This window comes from Salmo salar, chromosome ssa28 (genome assembly GCF_905237065.1).
Source record: "Salmo salar chromosome ssa28, Ssal_v3.1, whole genome shotgun sequence".
Lineage (NCBI taxonomy): Eukaryota > Metazoa > Chordata > Actinopteri > Salmoniformes > Salmonidae > Salmo > Salmo salar.
In genome coordinates this window covers 37,682,416-37,702,415 of record NC_059469.1, presented here as the reverse complement: position 1 = coordinate 37,702,415, position 20,000 = coordinate 37,682,416, and the positions used below count along the sequence as shown (strand labels likewise).

The 20,000-nt window shown below is 46.6% G+C and overlaps 1 protein-coding gene across 1 annotated transcript in view; it reads right to left on the bottom strand.

The window, feature by feature from the left end:
• Positions 1 to 20,000, bottom strand: part of LOC106594561 (calcium uptake protein 1, mitochondrial) — a 172,387-nt gene that overhangs the window by 86,359 nt on the left and 66,028 nt on the right. The window contains exon 4 of the mRNA XM_045710275.1: positions 17,181 to 17,343. Within this exon, the coding sequence (XP_045566231.1) occupies positions 17,181 to 17,343 (163 nt within the window). The remainder of the gene's footprint in view (positions 1 to 17,180; positions 17,344 to 20,000) is intronic.

Here is a 20,000-nt window from a genome sequence, read left to right as displayed (position 1 = left end):
AACCACATGCACCATCCTGGGTTAAACCATCTGTTCTACACTAAGACAACCAGGGTTAAACCATCTGTTCTACACTAAGACAACCAGGGTTAAACCATCTGTACTATACCAGGGTTAAACCATCTGTACTATACCAAGACAACCAGGGTTAAACCATCTGTACTATACCCAGACAACCAGGGTTAAACCATCTGTATTATACCAAGACAACCAGGGTTAAACCATCTGTACTATACCAGGGTTTAACCATCTGTACTATACCAAGACAACCAGGGTTAAACCATCTGTACTATACCAAGACAACCAGGGTTAAATCATCTGTACTATACCAGGGTTAAATCATCTGTACTATACCAGGGTTAAACCATCTGTACTATACCAGGGTTAAACCATCTGTACTATACCAGGGTTAAACCATCTGTACTATACCAGGGTTAAACCATCTGTACTATACCAGGGTTAAACCATCTGTTCTACACTAAGACAACCAGGGTTAAACCATCTGTACTATATCAGGGTTAAACCATCTGTACTATACTAAGATAACCAGGGTTAAACCATCTGTACTATACCAAGACAACCAGGGTTAAACCATCTGTACTATACCAGGGTTAAATCATCTGTACTATACCAGGGTTAAACCATCTGTACTATACCAAGACAACCAGGGTTAAACCATCTGTACTATACCCAGACAACCAGGGTTAAACCATCTGTACTATACCAGGGTTTAACCATCTGTACTATACCAAGACAACCAGGGTTAAACCATCTGTACCATTCTGAGTTAAACCATCTGTACTATACCAAGACAACCAGGGTTAAATCATCTGTACTATACCAGGGTTAAACCATCTGTACTATACCAGGGTTAAACCATCTGTACTATACCAGAGTTAAACCATCTGTACTATACCAGGGTTAAACCATCTGTACTATACCAGGGTTAAACCATCTGTTCTACACTAAGACAACCAGGGTTAAACCATCTGTACTATATCAGGGTTAAACCATCTGTACTATACTAAGATAACCAGGGTTAAACCATCTGTACTTTACCAAGACAACCAGGGTTAAACCATCTGTACTATATTAAGACAACCAGGGTTAAACCATCTGTACTATATCAGGGTTAAACCATCTGTACTATACCAGGGTTAAACCATCTGTACTATACCAAGACAACCAGGGTTAAACCATCTGTACTATAACAGGGTTAAACCACCTGTACTATATCAGGGTTAAACCATCTGTACTATACCAGGGTTAAACCATCTGTACTATACCAGGGTTAAACCATCTGTACTATACCAAGACAACCAGGGTTAAAACATCTGTGCTATACCAGGGTTAAACCATCTGTACTATACCGGGGTTTAACCATCTGTACTATACCGGGGTTAAACCATCTGTACTATACCAGGGTTTAACCATCTGTACTATACCGGGGTTAAACCATCTGTACTATACCAGGGTTTAACCATCTGTACTATACCAGGGTTTAACCATCTGTACTATACCAGGGTTAAACCATCTGTACTATACCAGGGTTTAACCATCTGTACTATACCAGGGTTTAACCATCTGTACTATACCAGGGTTTAACCATCTGTACTATACCAGGGTTTAACCATCTGTACTATACCAGGGTTTAACCATCTGTACTATACCAGGGTTTAACCATCTGTACTATACCAGGGTTTAACCATCTGTACTATACCAGGGTTAAACCATCTGTACTATACCAGGGTTTAACCATCTGTACTATACCAGGGTTTAACCATCTGTACTATACCAGGGTTAAACCATCTGTACTATACCAGGGTTTAACCATCTGTACTATACCAGGGTTTAACCATCTGTACTATACCAGGGTTAAACCATCTGTACTATACCAGGGTTAAACCATCTGTACTATACCAGGGTTTAACCATCTGTACTATACCAGGGTTTAACCATCTGTACTATACCAGGGTTAAACCATCTGTACTATACCAGAGTTAAACCATCTGTACTATACCAGGGTTTAACCATCTGTACTATACCAGGGTTTAACCATCTGTACTATACCAAGACAACCAGGGTTAAAACACGTTTCAAGCTCATCCTCTAGAGCACCTGTGTCAAACTCATTCCTCGGAGGGCTGAGAGTCTGCGGGTCGTGGCTCCACCCTTGCACTTAACTGATGAATGAATGTCACTGATTAGCAATGAACTCCCCTCACTTCGTTGTCTAGGTCTTAACTGAAAGGGGAAAAAAAACAAAAACCTGCAGACACTCGGCCCTACGTGGAATGAGTTTGACACACCTGTCTAGAGTCTAGATTGATGAATTAGAGCGAGGTGTGGTGTGACCGACGTGTGTCACAGGTAATCAATGTCATTATGCTACTACAGTACTATACTGCAACGCATAGAAATGACTGACTGTCTGTCAGTTACAGCTGGATCAATGAATAATGCATGGTACCTGTCTCCTATCTTCTTCTCTTTCCCCTCCTCTCTCTCCCTCACTCTCCACCCGCCTTCCATCTCCTCCTTCCCTTCTCAGTCACTCTCTCCTCCTCTCCCTTACTCACTCCCTCCATCCCATTTCCTTTATCTGTGTTCACCTCTTTCGTAGTGGTGCCCTTTCTCCTCTTCCTCACTCTCCATCCCTCTCTTCATCGCTGTTCAGGTCTCTCGGTGACCCTATCCTAACCCGGTCTCCAAGTGATGACATCATGGGGATTTTACAGCCCAGACAGTGCACCACCTCTCTGTCTCTCCTATGACATCACAGCCACTCAGGGCACTACTGCTCAGTCTGTGGCGCTAACTAGGTACTAGAAGGTCTCTCTCTCTCTCTCTCTCTCTCTCTCTCTCTCTCTCTCTCTCTCTCTCTCTCTCTCTCTCTCTCTCTCTCTCTCTCTCTCTCTCTCTCTCTCAGAATTGTTGTCTTAATCTGTTGTTGTCTAGTACTGTGTTTTTGCTAGCTAGGGCCATCTACTTTAAGTGCTGACTTCAAAATGGCCTGTGTCGCTCCCCTCCTTAAGAAACCAACACTGAAATCATCTGGCGTTCAAAAAATCTACAGACCTGTATTTGTCACGCCCTGGCCATAGAGAGGTTTTTATTCTCTATTTGGGTTAGGCCAGAGTGTGACTAGGGTGAGCATTCTATGTTCCTTTTTCTATGTTTTGGTATTTCTTTGTTTTGGCCGGGTATGGTTCTCTATCAGGGACAGCCGTCTATCGTTGTCTCTGATTGGGAACCATACTTAGGTAGCCTTTTCCCACAGGGTTGGTGTGGGTAGTTGTTTTCTGTTTGGTGTGTTCACCTGACAGAGCTGTTGCGTTTTGTTCCACTTAGTTTTTTTGTTGCAGTGTTCAAGTTATTAATAAACATCATGAACACGTACCACGCTGCGCTTTGGTCTACTCCTTCTTCCAAAGACGACCGTTACAGTATCATTCTTTCTTATCTTTCCAAAACACTTGAGCGTTCTGTCTCTGATCAACTCTCTCTACCTCTCTCAGAACCATCTTTGTGACCCTAACCAGTCAGGCTAAGAAACGGGTCACTCAACAGAGACTGCTCTTCTCTGTGTCACGGATGCTCTCAGTACTACCAAAGCTGACTCTCTCTCACCTCTGTTCTCATCCTCATAGATCTATCCACTGCCTTCGACACCGTGAACCATCAGATCCTCCTCTCCACCCTCTCAGGGCTGGGCGTCTCAGGCTCTATCAGATCCTCCTCTCCACCCTCTCAGGGCTGGGCGTCTCAGGCTCTATCAGATCCTCCTCTCAGAGCTGGGTGTCTCAGGCTCTGCACACTCCTGTATTGCATCCTACCTGGCAGGCCACTCCTACTAGGTGACGTGGAGAGGATCTGTGTCTGAACCACGTACTCTCACTACTGGTGTCCCCCAGGGCTCAGTTCTAGGCCCTCTCCTCTTCTCTCTATAGACCAAGTCACTCAGCTCTGTCATATCCTCACATGGTCTCTCCTATCATTGCTATGAGGATGACACACTACTTTTCTCCTTCCGCCCTTCTGACACCCAGGTGGCGACATGCATCTCTGCGTGCCTGGCAAATATGTCAACTTGTATGTCAGTCCACAACCTCAAGCTCAACCTCAACAAGATGGAGCTGCTCTTCCTACCGGGGAAGGCCTGCCCGCTCAAAGACCTCTCCATCACGGTTGACAACGCCACAGTGTCGCCCTCCCAGAGTGCAAAGAACCTTGACGTGACCCTGGACAACACCCTGTCGTTCTCAGCAAACATTAAAGCAGTGATTCGCTTCTGCAGGTTCATGCTCTACAACATCCGTAGAGTACGATCCTACCTCACACAGGAAGCGGCGCAGGTCCTAACCCTGGCACTTATCATCTCACGTGTGGATTACTGCAACTCGCTGTTGGCCAGACTCCCCGTTTGTGCCATCAAACCCCTGCAACTTATCCAGAACACTACAGCCCGCCTGGTGTTCAACCTTCCCAAGTTCTCCCATGTCAACCCGCTCCTCTGCACACTTCACTGGCTTCCAGTCGAAGCTCACATCCACTACAAGGCCATGGTGCTTCACTACGGAGCAGCAAGAGGAACTGCCCCTCCCTACATTCAAGATAGGCTCAAACCCTACACCCCAACCTGAGTACGTCGTTCTGCCACCACCTGGTCTCTTGGCCCTCCCATCCCTGCAGGAGGTGAGCTCCCGCTCAGCCCAGTCCAAGCTCTTCTCTGTCCTGGCACCCCAGTGGTGGAACCAGCTTCACCCTGAAGCTAGGACAGCAGAGTCCCTGTCCATCTTCCCCTGAAGCTAGGACAGCAGAGTCCCTGTCCATCTTCCCCCCTGAAGCTAGGACAGCAGAGTCCCTGTCCATCTTCCCCTGAAGCTAGGACAGCAGAGTCCCTGTCCATCTTCCCCCCTGAAGCTAGGACAGCAGAGTCCCTGTCCATCTCCCCACCCCTGAAGCTAGGACAGCAGAGTCCCTGTCTAAGATTAGTGGACTGACTGTAAATCGCTCTGGATAAGAGTGTCTGCTTAAATGACTAAAATGTTTCTCCCCCTCTTGCTCTTCTTCTCCCCCTCTGATGTGAGAGACAAAAGAGAAGATAACTGGCTCTTTAAGGTAGCAGGAAGGAAAAGGAACGTCCCTCAGCTCTTGGCTACTACACTAATGGACTATGTCCCAATTTGCACACTATTCCCTACATAGTGCACTACTGGCCCTCGCTTCATACTCGTCGCAAAAACCCACTGGCTCCAGGTCATCTATAAATCTCTGCTAGGTAAAGCCCCCACCTTATCTCAGCTCACTGGTCACCATAGCAGCACCCACCCTTAGCACGCGCTCCAGCAGGTATATCTCACTAGTCACCCCCAAAGTGTCACGTTCGTCGTAAGGATGGGACCAAGGCGCAGCGGGAATGTGTATGCTCATCTTCTTCATTTAGAAGAAAACCAAAATTAACACTTAATACAAAACAATGACGAAAAAACTGTCCTGTGAGGCACACAGCTACACACGGAACAACTACCCATAAATCCCATAGACAAAACACCCCTACTAAATAGGACCTTCAATTAGAGGCAACAAGAAACAGCTGCCTCCAATTGAAGGTCAAACCAATAAACTAAGCATAGAAATATACTAACTACAACGAACATAGAAATACAATAACATAGAGCATGAACCAAAAAACCCTGAAACACTCTAAACAAACACCCCCTGCCACGCCCTGACCAAACTACAATAACAAACAACCCCTTTTCTGGTCAGGACGTGACACAAAGCCAATTCTTCCTTTGGCCTCCTCTCCTTCCTGTTCTCTGCTGCCAATGACTGGAACGAACTGCAAAAATCACTGAAGCTGGAGACTCAGATCTCCCTCACTATCTTTAAGCACCAGCTGTCAGAGCAGCTCACAGATCACTGCACCTGTACATAGCCCATCTGTAAATAGCCCATCCAATTACCTCATCCCCATACTCTGATTTATTTATTTATCTTGCTCTTTCGCACCCCAGTATCTCTACTTGCACATTCATCTTCTGCACATTCTACCATTCCAGTGTATAATTGCTATATTGTAATTACTTCGCCACCATGGCCTATTTATTGCCTTACCTCTCTTATCCTACCTCATTTGCACATGCTATATATAGATCTTTCTACTGTATAATTGACTGTATGTTTGTTTATTCCATGTGTAACTCTGTGTTGTTGTTTTTGTCGCACTGCTTTGCTTTATCTTGGCCAGGTTGCAGTTGTAAATGAGAACTTGTTCTCAACTGGCCTACCTGGTTAAATAAAGGACTTGTTCTCAACTAGTCTACCTGGTTAAATAAAGGACTTGTTCTCAACTAGCCTACCTGGTTAAATAAATAAAAATAAAAATAAATAAATAAAAAACTTTCGACCAGAGTGCTACTGGCCCAGGTTAAATGTAGTGCACTAAATAATGAATAGAGTGCCACTTGGGACACGCACTGACGGTGAGCTGCACAGGATTGGAGAACATGCAGATTTTAAAAGTGGTGAGCTGCACAGGATTGGAGAACATGCAGATTTTAAAAGTGGTGAGCTGCACAGGATTGGAGAACATACAGATTTTAAAAGTGGTGAGCTGCACAGGATTGGAGAACATGCAGATTTTATAAGCGATGAGTCAACCTCTCCTGTGTGTGGTCCTAACCTCTGAAAGTCAAGCCATGCCATCCATGGTGGGGGAAGAAGTTGAATGTAACACACATTCCTCCTAACCTCTGAAAGTCAAGCCACGCCATCCATGGTGGGGGAAGAAGTTGAATGTGACACACATTCCTCCTAACCTCTGAAAGTCAAGCCACGCCATCCATGGTGGGGGAAGAAGTTGAATGTGACACACATTCCTCCTAACCTCTGAAAGTCAAGCCACGCCATCCATGGTGGGGGAAGAAGTTGAATGTGACACACATTCCTCCTAACCTCTGAAAGTCAAGCCACGCCATCCATGGTGGGGGAAGAAGTTGAATGTGACACACATTCCTCAGAACCTCTGAAAGTCAAGCCACGCCATCCATGGTGGGGGAAGAAGTTGAATGTGACACACATTCCTCCTAACCTCTGAAAGTCAAGCCACGCCATCCATGGTGGGGGAAGAAGTTGAATGTGACACACATTCCTCCAACCTCTGAAAGTCAAGCCACGCCATCCATGGTGGGGGAAGAAGTTGAATGTGACACACATTCCTCCTAACCTCTGAAAGTCAAGCCATGCCATCCATGGTGGGGGAAGATAAATAAAAATAAATAAAAATAAATTAACCTCCCCTCTCTTCTCTCTTTATACCACTCTCTCCATTTCTCTATGTATATATAGCTGAGACACTGCTATACCTTACCCTCAGTCCCCATGGACTCACTGTTAGCTAAACCTAATGACCTAAAATATTGATGTGTGTGTGTGTGTGTGTGTGTGTGTGTGTGTGTGTGTGTGTGTGTGTGTGTGTGTGTGTGTGTGTGTGTGTGTGTGTGCGCGTGCGTGTGTGTCTGTGTGTCTGTGTGTGTGTGTTTCCGTGATCCAAGGATGACAGAGGTCGCTCCAAGGACAGTTATGATGAATAGTCACAATTTGACATTTCATTAAACTAAATGCAGAACCTTTTCATGCCTGAAGATTCCATTATTAAGTGGTGGAATTCTAACTTCAATGCGTGTCCTTTTTCTTTGTAAAATCGTCAATTTAATTTAATTTAATTTAATGGTCTTGACCTACACGCAGGGGAAATATTTGGATATCTGAAAACATTTTTTGCATTATTTGTATGCAAAGTTTTTTTTTTCATTTGAATTTTTTGTTATTTTCCCCTGGGCTCATTTATAATTAACAAATAAAACACTTTCTCTTTAAAACCTTTAAAACTAAGACTCAGTCTGTCTAAGACCAGACCAGAATCCATTCAGATTACATCAATGGAGTTGGACCAGCCTGGTCACAGGTAAACTGCTGTACCTGAGGATAGAGTTGGACCAGCCTAGTCACAGGTAAACTGCTGTACCTGGGGATAGAGTTGGACCAGCCTGGTCACAGGTAAACCGCTGTACCTGGGGATAGAGTTGGACCAGCCTAGTCACAGGTAAACTGCTGTACCTGGGGATAGAGTTGGACCAGCCTAGTCACAGGTAAACTGCTGTACCTGGGGATAGAGTTGGACCAGCCTGGTCACAGGTAAACCGCTGTACCTGAGGATAGAGTTGGACCAGCCTTTTCACAGGTAAACTGCTGTACCTGCAGATAGAGTTGGACCAGCCTGGTCACAGGTAAACTACTTTACCTGGGGATAGAGTTGGACCAGCCTGGTCACAGGTAAACCGCTGTACCTGGGGATAGAGTTGGACCAGCCTGGCCACAGGTAAACCGCTGTACCTGGGAATAGAGTTGGACCAGCCTGGTCACAGGTAAACCGCTGTACCTGAGGATAGAGTTGGACCAGCCTGGCCACAGGTAAACCGCTGTACCTGGGGATAGAGTTGGACCAGCCTGGTCACAGGTAAACTGCTGTACCTGGGGATAGAGTTGGACCAGCCTGGTCACAGGTAAACCGCTGTACCTGAGGATAGAGTTGGACCAGCCTGATCACAGGTAAACCGCTGTACCTGAGGATAGAGTTGGACCAGCCTGGTCACAGGTAAACTGCTGTACCTGGGGATAGAGTTGGACCAGCCTGGTCACAGGTAAACCGCTGTACCTGAGGATAGAGTTGGACCAGCCTGATCACAGGTAAACCGCTGTACCTGAGGATAGAGTTGGACCAGCCTGGTCACAGGTAAACCGCTGTACCTGAGGATAGAGTTGGACCAGCCTGATCACAGGTAAACCGCTGTACCTGAGGATAGAGTTGGACCAGCCTGGCCACAGGTAAACCGCTGTACCTGGGGATAGAGTTGGACCAGCCTGGTCACAGGTAAACTGCTGTACCTGGGGATAGAGTTGGACCAGCCTGGTCACAGGTAAACCGCTGTACCTGAGGATAGAGTTGGACCAGCCTGGCCACAGGTAAACTGCTGTACCTGGGGATAGAGTTGGACCAGCCTGATCACAGGTAAACCGCTGTACCTGAGGATAGAGTTGGACCAGCCTGGCCACAGGTAAACCGCTGTACCTGGGGATAGAGTTGGACCAGCCTGATCACAGGTAAACCGCTGTACCTGAGGATAGAGTTGGACCAGCCTGGCCACAGGTAAACCGCTGTACCTGAGGATAGAGTTGGACCAGCCTGATCACAGGTAAACCGCTGTACCTGAGGATAGAGTTGGACCAGCCTGGTCACAGGTAAACCGCTGTACCTGAGGATAGAGTTGGACCAGCCTGGTCACAGGTAAACCGCTGTACCTGGGGATAGAGTTGGACCAGCCTGGTCACAGGTAAACCGCTGTACCTGGGGATAGAGTTGGACCAGCCTGATCACAGGTAAACCGCTGTACCTGGGGATAGAGTTGGACCAGCCTGGTCACAGGTAAACTGCTGTACCTGGGGATAGAGTTGGACCAGCCTGGTCACAGGTAAACCGCTGTACCTGGGAATGGCGCTCTAAAAAGGGCAAAGGACTTTGTTTCCAAGGACACCCTCCTTGCAATCTACCAAAGCATGAGAACAACACAGCTGGACAACTGTGCCACAGTGTCTTCTCAACAAGACAGGTCTGTAACCAGCTTCAGCTATCAATAACAGGGCTGCTGCTATCATGACCGGACATTGACGGAGGGATGAAAACACAGAGGAACCATTACAACACCCCAGTGCCTGTTTTTAATTGACAGAGCTGTAATTGTAGTGTTAAAACAAAGTTTGGCTGACAACGGAAAGGACATTAAAACACATAATAGTAGCACTAGTAGTATTATTAAAGTAGCCAATGGGATTCATATCTTAATAAGAACTTTCTCCGTGACTTTAATTTTCTTTTTCCTGGTCAGTTTTTCTCTTGTCATCGTCTACTTATGAATAATTCCCCTGCAACATGAGACTACTAAAACCAACCAATTCGCACTCACTAACAAAGGGCATCGTCCACCTCTTGTGAATGTTTATTCACATTTTTTTTTTTAAATAGCATCAACAAGCTCCCTGGGTTAGTAGACAAGGATGGTGTTACATGTCAGACCTGTTCAGGTGTGAGCCTCCATCCGTCCTCCGAGGGTGCACCAGAGAAGCATCTAAAGCCTACGACGGAACCATCAGCGCTAACTAAACGCCACCTTCCAAGGCCGTCTGCGGTTGTCCGACGACTCACCCTGAATGTTAACGTCTTACCTATTGATCGCTACGTACATTCAGTCGGTATCTGCCGTCCTATAAGTCCTTTGTGTGACTTCAAAAACAAATTCATACTTCTAGCTTGGGAGTAAAATTGTTATGATAACATAGCTACAGTATTTCACTTTAAAGTGTGTATACTATTGCTTACTAGGTGTGTCCAATCAATGTTGTAACCACTCCCTCTTCAAATTAGGGTTAATTGGAAAAGCTGTTAAAAAGAGAACATTGTATTATTTCTTTGTACTCCCTGACGAAGGCCGTGCAGCCGAAACGCGGCGGATTTTTATAAACATTGTTTCTATTGAACATGCCATACTAATAAAGGCATTTTAATCAATTATATGAAGAGTGCCTTGGTCCTCCTTTCTTTTTGAAATTCATAAGCGGTTGGATCGTCACCAAAACCAATCAGTGTAAAAGTTGATAACGTCATCGTGTAGGCCGGCTCTGACCCAACCTATCGGTTCCTGGGACCGATCTTAAGGATCTTAGGGAGGCTAATCCAGATACGTCAGTTGGCCGGAGCGATGAGGATGGGCAGCCAGGCTATATGCAGACTACCGTGCACCGAGTGCATTCTCCGAGGACAATCTGTGGAACATTCTTGTGAGGACTAGAGTGTGGAGAACGCATAAAACATTACATTTGAGAAGCACTCAAACTCCACCTACTGTATTACCTCACGCTGCATTCACTGGGTAGCTAGCCAGTTAACCCTATTGACTAACTATGGACTTATCCATTCACTGAGCCTTCTTCCAGCCAGAACAATGGGGTGGTTAGAGCGTTGGACTAGTAACCGAAAGGTTGCAAGATCAAATCCCTGAGCTGACAAGGTACAAATCTGTCATTCTGCCCCTGAACAAGGCAGATAACCCACTGTTCCTAGGCTGTCATTGAAAATAAAAATTTGTTCTTAACTAACTTGTCTGGTTGAATTAAAAAATGAATGGCAACAATAGAGACACAACAAGATATACACAAAGCAAATATTTTACTTTACAACTATGTGAATCATAATAATGCAGTGATGTAAAGTACTTAAGTAAAAATACTTTAAAGTACTACTTAAGTAGTATCTGTACTTTACTTTACTATTTATATTTTTTACAATTTTTACTTTTACTTCACTCCATTCCTAAAGAAAATAATGTACTTTTTACTCCACACATTTTCCCTGACACCCAAAAGTACTCGTTACATTTTCAATGCTTCGCAGGACAGAAATGGTCCAGTATACACTACCGGTCAAAAGTTTTAGAACACCTACTCATTCCAGGCTTTTTCTTTATTTTTACTATTCTAGTGAAGACATCAAAACTATGAAATAACACATATGGAATCATGTAGTAACCAAAAAAGTGTTAAACAAATCAAAACATATTTTATATTTTGAGATTATTCAAAGTAGCCACCCTTTGATTTGATGACAGCTTTGCACGCTCACGGCCCATAGAGCAGAGGACAGGGACTCTCTGACTGTGACTGACAGTTAGGTGCTGAGAGAGATAAGTGGTTGTGGAATAAAATGTACTGTAATCTTTCCTTCGCTGCTCTCCAGTTCAATTATATTCAATTCAAGGGGCTTTATTGACATGGGAAACATATGTTAACATTGCCGAAGCAAGTGAAGTAGATAATATACAAAAGTTAAATAAACAATCAAAATGAACAGTAAACATGAGTCACAGAAGTTTCAAAAGAATAAAGACATTACAAATGTCATATTATGTCTATATGCAGTGTTGTAACGATGTGCAAATGGTTAAAGTACAAAATTCAAAAGGCACTCGCACATCTGAGCAATCTTATTAGCAAGTGCATGGTAACAGCTGAACAAGATGAACGATAAAGGAAACCGCACACTGCTCTTGATAGTATCACTGATCTTTAATAAGCTTTACGTATCGGCCTTCATCAGAGCTTTACGTATCAGCCTCACGGCCTTCCTCAGAGCTTTACGTATCGGCCTCACGGCCTTCATCAGAGCTTTACGTATCAGTCTCACGGCCTTCATCAGAGCTTTACGTATCAGCCTCACGGCCTTCCTCAGAGCTTTACGTATCAGTCTCACGGCCTTCATCAGAGCTTTACGTATCAGGCTCACGGCCTTCCTCAGAGCTTTACGTATCAGTCTCACGGCCTTCCTCAGAGCTTTACGTATCGGCCTCACGGCCTTCATCAGAGCTTTACGTATCAGTCTCACGGCCTTCATCAGAGCTTTACGTATCGGCCTCACGGCCTTCCTCAGAGCTTTAGGTATCAGTCTCACGGCCTTCATCAGAGCTTTACGTATCAGTCTCACGGCCTTCATCAGAGCTTTACGTATCGGCCTCACGGCCTTCATCAGAGCTTTACGTATCAGCCTCACGGCCTTCATCAGAGCTTTACGTATCAGTCTCACGGCCTTCCTCAGAGCTTTACGTATCGGCCTTCATCAGAGCTTTACGTATCAGCCTTCATCAGAGCTTTACGTATCAGTCTCACGGCCTTCATCAGAGCTTTACGTATCAGTCTCACGGCCTTCATCAGAGCTTTACGTATCAGCCTTCATCAGAGCTTTACGTATCAGTCTCACGGCCTTCATCAGAGCTTTACGTATCGGCCTTCGTCAGAGCTTTACATATCGGCCTCACAGCCTTCATCAGAGCTTTACGTATCAGCCTTCGTCAGAGCTTTACGTATCAGCCTTCGTCAGAGCTTTACGTATCAGCCTTCGTCAGAGCTTTACGTATCAGCCTTCGTCAGAGCTTTACGTATCAGCCTTCGTCAGAGCTTTACGTATCAACCTTCGTCAGAGCTTTACGTATCAGCCTTCGTCAGAGCTTTACGTATCAGCCTTCGTCAGAGCTTTACGTATCGGCCTTCATCAGAGCTTTACGTATCGGCCTCACAGCCTTCATCAGAGCTTTACGTATCGGCCTCCCAGCCTTCGTCAGAGCTTTACGTATCAGCCTTCATCAGAGCTTTACGTATCGGCCTTCGTCAGAGCTTTACATATCGGCCTCACGGCCTTCATCAGAGCTTTAGGTATTGGACTCACAGCCTTCATCAGAGCTTTACGTATCAGCCTCACGGCCTTCATCAGAGCTTTACGTATCGGCCTCACGGCCTTCATCAGAGCTTTACGTATCGGCCTCACGGCCTTCATCAGAGCTTTACGTATCAGCCTTCCTCAGAGCTTTACGTATCAGCCTCACGGTCTTCGTCAAAACTTTTGGGAATTTTTTAAAATTTGCACCCTTATGTAGACCTAGCCCCACCCACATCCGTTCCACACATCGAAAGGGTTTGGAGGCGAAGGAAAAACAAGTAAGTGCTACCAAATATAACAATATGCATTCCGTTCCACACACTTCCATGGATGTGGGTGGGGCTAGGTCTACATAAGGGTGCACATTTTAAAAAAAATCCTAAAGTTTTGACGAAGGCCGTGAGGCTGATACATAAACGTATTAAATATCAGCGATACTATCAAGAGCAGTATGCGGTTTCCTTTTTCCTTCATCAAGTACAAAAGGGAAAATAAACATAAATATGGGTTGTATTTACAATGGGATTTATTCTTCACTGATTGACCTTTTCTTGTGGCAACAGGTCACACATCTTGCTGCTGTGATGGCACACTGTGCAAATAGTTAAAATACAAAAGGGAAAATAACTAAACATAAATATGGGTTGTATTTACAATGGTGTTTGTTCTTCACTGGTTGCCCTTTTCTTGTGGAAACAGGTCATAAATATTGCTGCTGTGATGGCACACTGTGGTATTTCACCCAGTAGACATGGGAGTTCATCAAAATGGGGTTTGTTTTCGAATTCTTTGTAGATCTGTGTAATCTGAGGGAAATATGTGTCTTTAATATGGTCATACATTTGGCAGGAGGTTAGGAAGTGCAGCTCAGTTTCCACCTCATTTTGTGGGCAGTGTGCACATAGCCTGTATTCTCTTCAAAGCCAGGTCTGCCTACGGCGGCCTCTCTCAATAGCAAGGCTATGCTCACTGAGTCTGTACATATTCAAATTCTGCATGCAGAGTCTCATTTTGGTGTTTGTCCCATTTTGTGAATTCTTGGTTAGTGAGCGGAACCCAGACCTCACAACCATAAACAGCAATGGGTTCTATAACTGATTCCAAGTATTTTTAGCCAGATCCTAACTGGTATGTCAAATTTTATCTTCCTTTTGATGGCATAGAAGGCCCTTCTTGCATTGTCTCTCAGATCATTAACGGCTTTGTGGAAGTTACCTGTGGCGCTGATGTTTAGGCCAAGGCATGTATAGTTTTTTGTGTGCTGTAGGGCAACGGTGTCTAGATGGAATTTGTATTTGTGGTCCTGGCAACTGGACCTTTTTTGGAACACCATTATTTTTATTGCCAGGGCCCAGGTCTGGCAGAATCTGTGCAGAAGATCTAGGTGCTGCTGTAGGTCCTCCTTGGTTGGGGACAGAAGCACCAGATCATCAGCAAACAGTAGACATTTGACTTCAGATTGTAGTAGGGTGAGGGCCGGGTGCTGCAGACTGTTCTAGTGCCCTCGCCAATTCGTTGATATATATGGTAAAGAGGGTGGGGCTTAAGCATATAGGGGATGGAATGCTGTCACCTCCAGGCAGGTGTTTGTCCTTCTGTGTGCTGAGGGTTGTTAGGTTCTTGTCCAGTTCTGGCATGTAGGTCGCCACAGACTAGTACATGTCCCTGGGCCTGGAAATGATTGATTTCCCCCTCCAGGATGGAGAAGCTGTCTTCATTAAAGTATGGGGATTCTAGTGGGGGGATATAGGTAGCACACAGGAGGACATTTTTCTCTGTCCAGATAATTTCCTTATTAATTTCTAACCAAATGTAAAATGTTCCTGTTTTGACTAATTTAATAGAGCGTGTTAGGTCTGCTCTATAGCAAATTAGCATACCCCCTGAGTCTCTTCCCTGTTTCACACCTGGTAGTTTGTTGGATGGGATTACCAGCTCTCTGTAACCTAGAGGGCAATCAGTGGGTCTGTCTCCTCTATACAATGTTTCTTGTAGGATGACAATGTCTGTATTTCCGATTTCTTTGTTGAAGTCCGGGTTCCTGCTTTTTAGGCTAAAAGGCAGATGACCTCAGGCCTTAGATATTCCAGAATGAGATATCGTAGTGAAGGCTTTGTGCTCCATAACGTGTCCAATGTTGTTGGCCGTTTGGTTTGGCCTCAGGCCAGTAAGTGTGAGCAGAGCCTGCTGAGCATCTGGTACATTCCATTGGCTTGGGCTAGTGTAAGAGTGGGGGTTGGGCCTATTGGCTTGCTCACGGCCTGGGCGTATGTGTGACTTCCATGTTGAGGCACTCTTTCTGCAATCTTTCTCTTATAGAATCTTACTGTGGGTGATGAAGGGAGAAGGAGAGGGAGAGAGAGATTGGAAAGCTATCTGTCTCTAAACAGAGAGTACACAGTGGCAGAAAATCTGACCACTGTGACCGACCCTAAATTAAGAAAATCCTTGACTATGTACAGACTCAGTGAGAATAGCCTTGCTATTGAGGAAGGCCGCCGTAGGCAGACCTGGCTCTCAAGAGAAGACAGGCTATGTGCAACACTGCCTACAAAATGAGGTGGAAACTGAGCTGCACTTCATAATCTCCTGCCAAATGTATGACCATATTAGAGACACATATTTCCCTCAGATTACACAGATACACAAAGAATTTGAAAACAAATCAAACATTGATAAACTCCATATCTATAACGCAGTGTGCCATCACAGCAGTAAGATTTGTGGCCCGTTGCCATGAGAAAATGGTAACCAGTGGAGAACAAACAACACTGTGAATATATTATGTTTATTTATTTTATTCATCTTCACTTTGCACATCGTTACAACGCTGTATATAGACAGAATATTTCTTTATTATTGTGGAACTTTTGTGAGTGTAATAATTTACCGTAAATTTTTTTGTGTTTATTTCACTTTATCCATTTCACTTGCTTCGGCAATGTTAACATGTTTCCCAATAAATAAATAATTAATAAATAAGGAGGAGAGAAGAAGAGAGAGGGAGAGAGAAGGAGAAAAGGAGAGACGGAGAGAGAGGGGAGAAGGAGAGAGAAGGGAGAAGGAGAGAGAGAGAGGAGAAAAGGAGAGACGGAGAGAGAGAGAGACGGAGAGGGAGAGAGAGGAGAGAAGGAGAGAAGAAGGGAGAGAGAAGGAGAAAAGGAGAGACGGAGAGAGGGAGAGACGGAGAGGGAGAGACGGAGAGGGAGAGAATGAGAGGGAGAGAAGGAGAGGAAGTGGAAGAATTTCAGAAGTGACCAGCCAACCCAAGTCCAGCCCAAGTCAGTATTTAAGACAGGCAGTAAATACTATAGGTTACATTTCTCCAGACGTATCCCTCAACTTTAGAGCAAACTGTGGCAGGGCCAGATGAAGGTTTGACTTTAAATGAAGCAGTAATTAGATGGGAGAGAGTGGTGAGGTGTTATTATCCTAACTATTACACACATATACTTCAGCTCTGTCACTCAAGGCTCGTGATGAAATATCACTGGTTCAGTGTATTATTATTATACCACCTGTCATGTCCTAATGTTACCCTCACACCTCTCCCCTGCCCCCACCTCTTCACCCCCCCCCGCCCTCTATTGTAGCCTATTGGACAGCTTGTAGCCGGGCCTGCCCCCTATTGCAGCCTATTGGACAGTTTATAGCCGGGCTTGCCCCCTATTGCAGCCTATTGGACAGCTTATAGCCGGGCCTGCCCCCTATTGTAGCCTATTGGACAGGTTTTAGCCGGGACTGCCCCTCCCCTCTGCATGAGGTATATTTATAACCCAAACCCCTCCACCATTCAGTGAAGGAGAGAGAGAGAAATAGAGAGAGATGGGGATATTTTAAACTTTAGACTCACTCTCTGGCTGTTTCTCATTTGGGCTGATGGAGCGGACAAAGTCGTGTGGAGTCATGTAAACCTCTGCATCTCCCTGCTCACTAATGATCTTTAGTGTGGCGAAGTAACGGAAGATCTTGTCCGGAGTGGAGTAGGCTCTAATCCTATTCTCATACTCCATCACCTGGGGAGGGGAGAGAGGGAGAGGGGGAAGTAAAAGGGAGAGGGGAGAGAGAGGGACAAGGGAGAGAAACAGAGAGAGGGAGAGGAGAGCGACAGGAGAGAGAGAAGGACAGGTGAGAGAGAAAGGGAGAGAAGGGCAAGGGGGTGAGAGACAAGGGAGAGCGAGTGAGGGACAGAGTAGAGAAAGAGAGAGAGAGGGGGGGAGGGGGAAAGAAGGGAGAGGGAGAGAAATAGAGGGATATACGAGAGAGAGTGGGGAGAGATGGAGAGGGGAGAGAGGGAGGGACATGGGATGGAAATGGGAGAGAGAGGAACAGCGGAGAGTGACAGGAGAGAGCGGGAGAGAGAAGGTGAGGGACAAGGGAGAGAGAAGGGAGCGAGAGGGACAGGAGAGCGGGGAAAGAGAGAGACATGGGAGAGAGGGACAGGAAGGAGAAAGGGGGAGACGGGAGAGAGAGAAAGGGGATTGAGAGAGTGTGACAGGGAAGAGGGACAAGGGAAGGAGAGGGGAGAGAGGGGGACGGGGAGGAGAGGGAGAGAGAGAGGGGAGAGGGGGAGAGAGAGAGGGGGAGAGGGGGAGAGGGGAGAGGGGGACGGGGAGGAGAGGAGAGGGAGAGAGAGAGGGGAGAGGGGGAGGAGAGGGGAGAGAGAGGGGGACGGGGAGGAGAGGGAGAGAGAGAGGGGAGAGGGGGAGAGAGAGAGGGGGAGAGGGGGAGAGAGAGAGGGGGAGAGGAAGACAAGGGAAGAAAAAGGGAGGAAGAGGGTAAGAGAACACATGTACTGTCAGACCATTTCCAGGCTTTAAATAGGCCTGTTATTCTATAGGGCATTCAGGAGTACAACAGTTCATCGGTTAGGAAGGAATGGGTTTGGAAGAAGCTTGATGAATTTAGACAGGTTGTCATCACACTCACTTGTCCCCACAGGGAGGGGGCATCACGACAATGTGCCATGGGACAGCTTAGCTGTCATACACTCCGGCAGAGTGGAGGAGGAAAACACATTCAGAGTGACTGCGAAATGTCACCCACACAAATACAGCTAGCTAGCTAGCTAGGGAGACTAGAGGAGGAGAGGCACCAGCTAGCTAGGGAGACTAGAGGAGGAGAGGCACCAGCTAGCTAGGGAGGCTAGAGGAGGAGAGGAACCAGCTAGCTAGGGAGACTAGAGGAGGAGAGGAACCAGCTAGCTAGGGAGACTAGAGGAGGAGGGGAACCAGCTAGCTAGGGAGACTAGAGGAGGAGGGGAACCAGCTAGCTAGGGAGACTAGAGGAGGAGAGGAACCAGCTAGCTAGGGAGACTAGAGGAGGAGAGGAACCAGCTAGCTAGGGAGACTAGAGGAGGAGAGGAACCAGCTAGCTAGGGAGACTAGAGGAGGAGAGGAACCAGCTAGCTAGGGAGACTAGAGGAGGAGAGGAACCAGCTAGCTAGGGAGACTAGAGGAGGAGAGGAACCAGCTAGCTAGGGAGACTAGAGGAGGAGAGGAACCAGCTTGCTAGGGAGACTAGAGGAGGAGAGGAACCAGCTAGCTAGGGAGACTAGAGGAGGAGAGGAACCAGCTAGCTAGGGAGACTAGAGGAGGAGAGGAACCAGCTAGCTAGGGAGACTAGAGGAGGAGAGGAACCAGCTAGCTAGGGAGACTAGAGGAGGAGAGGAACCAGCTAGCTAGGGAGACTAGAGGAGGAGAGGGACCAGCTAGCTAGGGGAGACTAGAGGAGGAGAGGAACCAGCTAGCTAGGGAGACTAGAGGAGGAGAGGAACCAGCTAGCTAGGGAGACTAGAGGAGGAGAGGAACCAGCTAGCTAGGGAGACTAGAGGAGGAGAGGAACCAGCTAGCTAGGGAGACTAGAGGAGGAGAGGAACCAGCTAGCTAGGGAGACTAGAGGAGGAGGGGAACCAGCTAGCTAGGGAGACTAGAGGAGGAGAGGAACCAGATAGCTAGGGAGACTAGAGGAGGAGAGGAACCAGCTAGCTAGGGAGACTAGAGGAGGAGAGGGACCAGCTAGCTAGGGAGACTAGAGGAGGAGAGGAACCAGCTAGCTAGGGAGACTAGAGGAGGAGAGGAACCAGCTAGCTAGGGAGACTAGAGGTGGAGAGGAACCAGCTAGCTAGGGAGACTAGAGGAGGAGAGGAACCAGCTAGCTAGGGAGACTAGAGGAGGAGAGGAACCAGCTAGCTAGGGAGACTAGAGGAGGAGGGGAACCAGCTAGCTAGGGAGACTAGAGGAGGAGAGGAACCAGCTAGCTAGGGAGACTAGAGGAGGAGAGGAACCAGCTAGCTAGGGAGACTAGAGGAGGAGAGGAACCAGCTAGCTAGGGAGACTAGAGGAGGAGAGGAACCAGCTAGCTAGGGAGACTAGAGGAGGAGAGGAACCAGCTAGCTAGGGGAGACTAGAGGAGGAGAGGAACCAGCTAGCTAGGGAGACTAGAGGAGGAGAGGAACCAGCTAGCTAGGGAGACTAGAGGAGGAGAGGAACCAGCTAGCTAGGGAGACTAGAGGAGGAGAGGAACCAGCTAGCTAGGGAGACTAGAGGAGGAGAGGAACCAGCTAGTGTAACCGATGTGAAATGGCTAGTTAGTTAGCGGGGGTGCGCGCTAATAGCGTTTCAATCGGTGACGTCACCCGCTCTGAGACTTGAAGTAGGGTTGCCCCTTGCGT